General features: G+C 34.9%; 1 protein-coding gene across 1 annotated transcript; it reads right to left on the bottom strand.

The window, feature by feature from the left end:
- Positions 1-4,693: 4,693 nt before the first annotated feature.
- On the bottom strand, positions 4,694-6,643 carry LOC113077216 (tumor necrosis factor receptor superfamily member 5-like). Its single transcript, XM_026249667.1, has 6 exons — positions 6,514-6,643; positions 5,689-5,814; positions 5,423-5,578; positions 5,198-5,285; positions 4,938-5,122; positions 4,694-4,845 (listed from the first exon to the last, which is right to left on the bottom strand). Exons 1-6 carry the CDS (start codon positions 6,641-6,643, stop codon positions 4,718-4,720), a joined length of 813 nt encoding a protein of 270 aa, XP_026105452.1. The 3' UTR covers positions 4,694-4,717.
- Positions 6,644-9,931: the final 3,288 nt, after the last annotated feature.

The raw sequence follows: 9,931 nt of genomic DNA, 5'->3' as shown, positions 1-9,931 counted from the left end.
TAGGGAACGAGATGCTGCGGTTCTGGCCGTTCCGTACCTTGATAACTTCTTCATCTTCAGTCATGAAATCTGAGCGAAATGGCGCGCTGCACCCAGGTATATCATGCGTGCGCATGCGTAGGGTGGTGCTATGCGCCATTTGGCCAATAGGATTGGCGGGATGGTATAGGGCTTCAGACATTCGTCACACCGGAGGTGTTCCCATATGTGGTGACGTCACCGCAGCATCTCGTTCCCTATTCAGGGAACCAAGGTTACATACGTAACCGAGATGTTCGACGTGAAGCAGGAATACAGAGGGCAAACAACAAGAGCAGTCGCTTGCATTCGGGGCGGAGTTAAAAACAGACACGTCCAGCCTTTCAAGCAGGTGTCCTGACGTATCCTTCGCGTCAGACTTTCCTGCCAGGTGTCCTGACATTTTATCCTACCCGTCAGATTTTCCTACCCGGGTTTACTGCGCATCAAAGTGCCGCTACAGAAAACTCGCTCTGCTTGACAAAGGGATACTAAAGCTTAAAGCTTGAACCATTTTTCACGTTTGTTCTTGAGCTAACAAGCTTGAAAAAATGGTTCAAGCTTTAAGCTTTAGTCTCCCTTTGGCAAGCAGAGCGAGTTTTACTGTAGCGGCCCCTTCATTTTCGTAGAAAAGACACAGAGAGTTATCGACGGGTGCCTTCGATTTATTTTAAGATGCAATAAAACTTAATTGCTGAAGTAGCCTATTCGTTGTCTCAATTCTTTGTTGCAAATGTTCTCCATGCATCATAACACTGTGTTTACACATTAACTTCATAGCACCATAAGATGTAAAATAAGGTCTTATTTTATCCCTTTTTTCATCTTTCCCTGCAGGTCCTGCTGCACCACAAAAGATCTGCAGCAAACCGCAGAAATCAAGAATAAGAAAAATGCTGCAATAGTTCTATAAATTAGACTAATTAAAATAAACAACAAATTAAGATTTAAAATGATTTATTTATTTTTGTAGTGTACTTACACAAATCCTTTGATGGCAGCATTTCTTCATCGGTCACTCTGCACTGGACAGGGGCGTAGATGATGCGGGGGACGTTTCCCCCCCACTTTTATCATCACGGAAATTCGTCCCCCGCACTTTTTCGTGCAAGTGTGTTCGTATAGAGGGTTTCAAGAGCTGGTGTGAATAAATATAGTTTTAAACTCAGAGAGTCATGATAGTCTGCGAATGACCTGATGTTTTTCTGACCGAGAAGGCGAAATGAGCATCACGGAGCGCTAAACTCTCCTGCAGTGTGTGTGTGTGTGTGTGTGTGTGTTTCATTCATACTCGAAGTCATAACAGGAAACTCCTAATATGGAAAACAGCGTCCAGCTATTGCTGTATGAAAACAGTTGTTTTCGGTTTAGTTTTTTTTTTTCAAATCCAAAAAAATCTCCAGCAGGTGATAAATAAAGTAGGCTATTATATGAACAATACAGTGCTAATTGACATAGCATTTATTAGGCCTACAGTATAGAAACTATTCTGACTTATTATGTGATAAAAAGTGTTTGTAGTATATGAACAAATCGTTATTACTATTTGTTAATGTCCAGCAGTTCTGAATTTCTAAGACAATTAAAAGCTAGAAATTAGAGAAAAATAATATTTGCCTGCACTACCAGTAAAAATGTTTAGAACAGTAAGCTTGTTCATGTTTTTTTTAAAGAAGTCTCTTCTGTTCACCAAGCCTGCATTTATTTGATCCAATGTACAGCAAATCAGTGAAATTTTGAAATATTTTTACTACCCTATACAAAATTGCTGTTTATATTTGAATATATTTCATAATGTAATTTATTTCAAAGCTGAATTTTTTTGCATCATTACTCCAGTCACACGATCCTTCAGAAATAATTCTGCTAATTATGCTTTTGCTGTACTTTGGATGAAATATAGCGCAGGCTTGGTGAGCAGATACTTTTTTCAAAACGTTAAAAATCTTACTGTTAAAAAAACTGCTGGTAGGATATATAGATTACAGAAATGTAATATCGTAATGTTATACAGTATGTATATATATATATATATATATATATATATATATATATATATATATATATATATATATATATATATATATATATATATATACACACACACACACACACACAAACACACTGTTTGTGTGTGTGTGTGTGTGTAATTTTCTGTCCCCCATCACTTCTGAAAAGATGGCTACGCCCCTGGCACTGGATAAACACACGTGTGTCTCATCTGTCCCTGTAACATCCAGACAAGTCAAGTCACTTCTGTGATTTATCTGCTCAATACTGCATTTACATGTTTAGTTAGTTGCTGACTCGTTTTTTTATCCAGCACAAATTATCCTTAAATTATCAATATTGCAAATGGACAAAATACAATAGATAATGTAAAATAGATTATGTTTAGTTCCTTTACGTAGATTTGTTTGTTTACATGACTTGCACTACTCTAACAAATTTCATTTCAGTTGAACAACACTATTTAATGCACAATGTAATATTCCTATATTATAACAATTACCTACAGAGGGCGCAAACGGTCTGCTGCTGTTTCATGTGATTCAACTACGTTTAAATTCATTTAATTTTAATATTTTTACCACGTGCAAAGTCAGAAGCTGTACATTACTGTGATGTTCAAATACACAATACGACAATTGCCAGACAGAAAACTGCTGCTGGTGTTTCGATTTATGACATATCAACACAAATTTAGAGTGGAAATGAAGCATCCTCGGCCTCCGATCCCAGGCATTCTGCTCCTTAAGGCATTGGAAAAATTATCCAATATTTATATGAGTCCTACTTCTTGGCTTTAGCCCTCTTTTGTTTTTAATCCAACATTTTATCTTTCTGTGGCTTGGCTCGGTTAAGTCCATCCTGTGCACTGAACGCTCTCTCCTCCAAATCATGAGAAGACAAACTCCTTACTGCTGACTGGATACAAGTTTATTTTGCTATTCGACCTAAATCAGCTTTTCCCACCTTTAAATGATTTACGTTTCAAATAAAGTGAGTTTTCCCAGATTAACTTTATTCACCCTCAGGTTGTTCCAAACCTGTATGAGTTGTTCTGTTGAACACAAAGGAAGATATTTGGAAGAATGACAGAATCAAACAGATCTCGGTCCCCATTGACTTCCATAGTAGGAAAAAAATATATACTATGGTAGTCAATGGGGACTGAGATCTGTTTGGTTACAAACATTCTTCCAAATATCTTCTTTTGTGTTCAACCATTATAAGTCCACAAAACCGGAAGTGCACATGAGGTGTCAGTTGGGAAGGTCCTTAATTATGATGAACACAGTATGATATTGCATTTCACAAAGAAAAAAAAAGTTATCTTGCCATATTCTCTTGGTTGCAGTTGATGTTAGAATCAGTGTATCCATGGTCACTCTCCAGAGAAAACTACATTGTGGATTTACATTGCAGAAAGAAGCTGGTCACTGATTTCTTTGGGACAAATGGCTGATAAACATGAGGTCATCATTGTAAAGTTTTATTATTTAAATTTAAAAACAATAGTCATAAAATCAACATACACTTTAACACTATAAGGGTCCCTGATGTCAGCACACACTTTTGTGTTTCTTAGTGGAGAAGAAAACATGTTGCGATTCTGTGGAAAGAAAAACATAATTAATCCTTTGATCCACTGATGTGCTTAAGCCATTTTTTCCTCATAATCTGTAAAAAGTCTTGTATGTCCTGTATGAATAACACAAAATTGGCCTGTGTAATACATTTTTCCCCCCACAATGCCATGTAATTTTACTGTACTGTGTCATTTAAGTGAACACACATCAAGCAATGACAGGTTCTAGTAGTGAAAAAAACTAGATTTGTACATTTTGATGGTTCACAAAGGTAGTTGATCTTGTTGACCAATGAAGCAGAAATATGGTTTTAACTGATCAGTGATCTTTATAATTTAGGCTCAGTTTTAATGAGTCATATTTGGAAAAAATAGAGTGATGTTATATAGGCCTTGTCTCAAATTGGCCTGATAGCAAGCCCTCTCAAAAAACACAAACACTAAAAACAAATAAAAAACACAAAAAAATATATACTTAATGTTTAAGATATTTAATGATTTTGATAGGTTATACTTTATGAAAAACTTAACAATTTGCTAAAGGTGTCATTATACACTGGTGTTCTCGTTATGTTGGTTTGACTATAGGTGCCACCAGAATGTGCTGCTTCAAGTGAATTGAAAGAACAAATCAAAGTTCATGATTCAACTTATTCAGAGTTTAGAAAAGCTTCTCCCCTCACTAGCCTAGACAACAATGTCTGAAAATAATTACATTAGCAATATTTAATTAATAATTATAATATAATATATATAATATAATAATTTATAATAAATTTTTCCCTAGTCAATTAAATGCACTCTATAGTAGTAATGTCTTTAGTTTCTTAATTGTTTTAAGGAAAATCAGTACTGAAAAATAAATGGTTGTCATTTGGAGAATCTGGGACATTTACTAGAAAGCACTTTTTCAAAGGAAGAACGACACAGCAGGTTTAATGTGAGCAGCCAAACATTATAATATAAAGATACAATTGATCAGCTGTTTGCTCTTACCTGGTAACACTGGTTTATCAAAGTAGGTTCAGCTGAGTCGGCAACGTCTTTAAAGGAATAAAAAAATAAAATAAAGCATTATGTACTTTTAGATTGAAGACTACATCAATATTATAGTAAGGTGCTTCCTATTACAATCATATTTGAAATGTTTGACTGTGTTAATAAAGAACTGTTCAGATATTCACTTACTGTTTCATCATCCTCAGTTGCTTCTCGTGGGGTGCGACATTCACCTGCTATATAAAAAGTATAAGTACAGCTATTGTTAATTATAGTAACGTTAAAATAAGCATTTAATGCAATTTTATAATAAGAATTTAGTTCTTACATTTCTTAGAACGACTTGCTTTATGTTTTCTGTATATGATGTATGCTGATATAATAGCCACAGTGACAACAGCTACAAGAACTATAGTGACTCCAACTATAAGACCAACCGAAGTCACTTTCTCACATTCAGCATCAGAGGACGATGTTCCTGGTTTCATTTCTGTAAGTCCCATAGTCTCACATCTGAAGAGATTTAATTCAGTAATATTAGTATGTCAAGTTTTAGAGTAATCTTTAAATGAAATTGACACTTCTCACTTTGAATGTGGTAAGCAGGCCGTCAGAGAGCCATTTGAATAAGTTCCATCTGTGCAGCCTGCACATACTGTATCAGTAAATGCTGTTCCTGTAAAATAGAAAATGTATTGTACATAAATCAGTAAAACTGATTTTTTTGTTGTAATTACTAGGGTTAAATACATTAGCTAAAACGCATTTTGTCCCTGTTTTTAAAATTCTACAATTGAGTATATATCCACTCACCTGTCTGTTTGATATATTGTCCAGGTTTACATTCGGTGTGTTCCACTGCTAATGCACAGGATGCTTTATTTAGTTTAATGCAATGAAATCCTTCCTGAGGCTCACAAATTGTATCTGCAGAGCGTGTACAGTCCTTTTTATCTTTTAAGTGTTGGACTGTGGACACAAAAACAAAGCAACTCATCATATTGAAAGTGTAAATACATTACAGAGCACTTCCTTATTACAGTTTTATATCTCTTTACCATCAGTTAATGGGCACACACCTGTATCACACACAGTGCAGGAAAAACATTCTGTGAGTCTATTGGGTTCATCTGTGTAAGTTGATTGAGGACAAGGAAAACATGTTGTACTGGTGTCAGCAGTACAATGCCAATAAACATGGTACCCTACAAGAAAGGTAAACAAGTTTTTCCTTGAAAGAAAGTGATTGCATATCAAACAAACACTTTCAAGAAAAAAATTCTGGTCAAGTGACCTCTTTGCTGCATCACATGATTTATCAGCTGATTTGACATTTCTAGTCACGTGTGTCTTACAACCACAGTTATTCAAAACATAGCCATAACAGCATTTTAACAAAACTGAATCAATAGTTTAAATGACTTGTGTAATACATGTTTGAAAACAGTGTATCTTTGTGCTGCCTGTATTTAAAACATAACTTTTAACTTTAAATTATAACTTAACTGTTGGATCTATTAACTATATTATTGTAAAATTATTACTCTATTATTTGTTATATTGGTTAACATTACTCACAGCTAGAATACACTACACAACTTTTAAAATCTTCATAAATTTGAAAACACTAGGCATTATACATTATGGTTACTGAGGAAAACCCGGACATAAATATTAAACATGTTTGATCTCCAACTGGATAAAATCAATTGTTTACCATTATACACTATTTTCTGCAAAATATGTAAATTTTGCCTGCCCACAAGTTGAAGACTGGCTTAGGCTTTTGGCAACTAACATCAACTTCTCCAGACTGCAAACACTGGGAAAAAATCTGTCCAGAGTTTGTGCAGTGTATTCCAGCTTTTATTGTACAGAATCTAAAGTAAATATTTGTACTTTACCAGGAGCACAGATGGGGCAACATTTTCCATCTATTTCATATTCAGCACGGGCACATCCACAGAAGGAAAGTTCAAAATTACTGGCGATGATGACAGCAATGGTGGATATAATGGTCCTCAGCAAAAACATGTCCATATAAAGTGCAAAGGAGGATTATTTAGTCCATTTTAGTCCATCAAAGTGAAAAAGGAAAAACGTTTCACCCTCAGATTTCATGAATCTATTTCTTTCTTTACAACTTCAACTTAAATAATGAGTTAAATCGCGGTACTTGCATTCCTGTTCACTGACAGGTACTTTAGGTCTCTGATTATGTCCATATAAAGGTTTCCCTGCCTTTAGGTGATCAGTCTGATGGAGTCTTAAGATGCTTTGACAGAAAACCCCACCAAATTCTTGTTCCTCTGCATACTCAGCATGACTCCTCTTGGGTAAGTACAGCCATCAGTTGAATTCTGTAAAGAGTTCAAATAATAAATAAGAGTTAAAAGATTATAATTTAATAAGAAAAGCAAAAAACAACAAATACATAATCATTTCACATGCAATCTATAATACACAGTAGCAAAAAAAAAAAGTCCCCATTAATTATAAGGTTTGAGAAAAAAACTAAAATGCCTATGCAAAAACAATGTAAGAGAACAAAATAAAATAACTAACATATGCATTTATTAAGACAGGCATTACATATCAAATGTGCAACAAAAATGGGATACACAGGCTTGGAGAAATCTTTTCACTGACCATTTTAGACTAAAAGGGAAATAAACTAAGATATTCCTGTTTATTAAGTTCTAGCTTGTTCTGTGCGTGCTTTCATTTTCTATTTTAGGGCTTACATGAACAACAGACATGTTAAAACAGATCCAATCAAGCATAATTCATAACTTAAAGTAGACCTACAGTTGTGCTCAATTATTTACACCCTTGGTAAATATGATCCAAGAAAGCTGTAAAAATAAGTCTGCATCGTTTATCAATATCATCTTTTATTAAAAAAATATTAACAATTAACAACACGGACCTGGAAATAGAAATGAGCTGGATGAGAAAATGTCTCTGAATTATTGTCAGATGTTCTCCAAGCTCTTCAGGTATTATGGGTTAAAAGCCTGTGTGCTTAATGCGTATTTATCAAGACGTTATAATAGTTATCATTTCGAAAATGAAAACCAACAAGGTCTAAAAAGCAAACCATCAAATAATTTGCAACCTTTTCGATTTTTTTTATTTATAAATATAAATGAAAATTGGACACACTTATAAAGAGTTTTTCAAAGTCGGTGTTGCATAACCACATTTTCAAAAACGTTATTTCTACTCGAAAGAATAATGTAACACAGGCATAGTTTGGTAAAACACTAGTTTTACCAACGGTAAAATCAAGGACTAGGCATACCCACAAAAAAAAAATCTCACCAAAGAAAGAAAATTATCCGGCCAGTCACAGAGTTAATGACGGTAGGTGCGTTCGACGTGAAGCAGGAATACAGAGGGCAAACAACAAGAGCAGCCGCTTGCATTCGGGGCGGAGTTAAAAACAGAAACGTCCAGCATTTCAAGCAGGTGTCCTGACATATCCTTCGCGTCAGACTTTCCTGCCAGGTGTCCTGACATTTTATCCTACCCGTCAGATTTTCCTACCCGGGTTTACTGCGCATCAAAGTGCCGCTACAGAAAACTCGCTCTGCTTGACAAAGGGAGACTAAAGCTTAAAGCTTGAACCATTTTTTCACGTTTGTTCTTGAGCTAACAAGCTTGAGAAAATGGTTCAAGCTTTAAGCTTTAGTCTCCCTTTGGCAAGCAGAGCGAGTTTTACTGTAGCGGCCCCTTCATTTTCGTAGAAAAGACACAGAGAGTTATCGACGGGTGCCTTCGATTTATTTTAAGATGCAATAAAACTTAATTGCTGAAGTAGCCTATTCGTTGTCTCAATTCTTTGTTGCAAATGTTCTCCATGCATCATAACACTGTGTTTACACATTAACTTCATAGCACCATAAGAAGTAAAATAAGGTCTTATTTTATCCCTTTTTTTCATCTTTCTCTGCAGGTCCTGCTGCACCACAAAAGATCTGCAGCAAACCGCAGAAATCAAGAATAAGAAAAATGCTGCAATAGTTGTATAAATTAGACTAATTAAAATAAACAACAAATTAAGATTCAAAATTATTTATTTCTTTTTGTAGTGTACTTACACAAATCCTTTGATGGCAGCATTTCTTCATCGGTCACTCTGCACTGGACAGGGGCGTAGATGATGCGGGGGACGTGTCCCCCCCCCACTTTTATCATCACGGAAATTCGTCCCCCGCACTTTTTCATGCAAGTGTGTTCGTATAGAGGGTTTCAAGAGCTGGTGTGAATAAATATAGTTTTAAACTCAAAAGAGTCATGATAGTCAGCGAATGACCTGATGTTTTTTCGGACCGAGAAGGCGAAATGAGCATCACGGAGCGCTAAACTCTCCTGCAGTGTGTGTGTGTGTGTGTTTCATTCATACTCGAAGTCATAACAGGAAACTCCTAATATGGAAAACAGCGTCCAGCTATTGCTGTATGAAAACAGTTGTTTTCGGTTTAGTTTTTTCAAATCCAAAAAAATCTCCAGCAGGTGATAAATAAAGTAGGCTATTATATGAACAATACAGTGCTAATTGACATAGCATTTATTACAGTATAGAAACTATTCTGACTTATTATGTGATAAAAAGTGTTTGTAGTATATAAACAAATCGTTATTACTATTTGTTAATGTCCAGCAGTTCTGAATTTCTAAGACAATTAAAAGCTAGAAATTAGAGAAAAATAATATTTGCCTGCACTACCAGTAAAAATGTTTAGAACAGTAAGCTTGTTCATGTTTTTTTTTAAAGAAGTCTCTTCTGTTCACCAAGCCTGCATTTATTTGATCCAATGTACAGCAAATCAGTGAAATTTTGAAATATTTTTACTACCCTATACAAAATAGTAGCCTGACTACGTCAAACTTCCTACTTCCGCTCAATTTCATTTCGCTTCTGTACTCACTGTCTACGAAGCAAAGTTGCAGAGTCTGCTATTACCAGGCTAACAAAGTAGCTGTTTTATATTTGAATATATTTCAAAATGTAATTTATTGAGATTTCAAAGTTGATTTTTTTTTTGCATCATTACTCCAGTCACACGATCCTTCAGAAATAATTATGCTAATTATGCTTTTGCTGTACTTTGGATTAAATATAGGCAGGCTTGGTGAGCAGATACTTTTTTCAAAACGTTAAAAACTGCTGGTAGGATATATAGATTACAGAAATGTAATATCGTAATGTTATACAGTATGAATGTATATATATATATATATATATATATATATATATATATATATACACACACACACACACAAATACACTGTTTGTGTGTGTGTGTGTGTGTGTGT

The sequence above is a fragment of the Carassius auratus genome, unplaced genomic scaffold, assembly GCF_003368295.1.
Source record: "Carassius auratus strain Wakin unplaced genomic scaffold, ASM336829v1 scaf_tig00021987, whole genome shotgun sequence".
Classification (NCBI taxonomy): Eukaryota; Metazoa; Chordata; class Actinopteri; order Cypriniformes; family Cyprinidae; genus Carassius; species Carassius auratus.
This window is presented reverse-complemented; position numbering and strand designations above follow the sequence as displayed.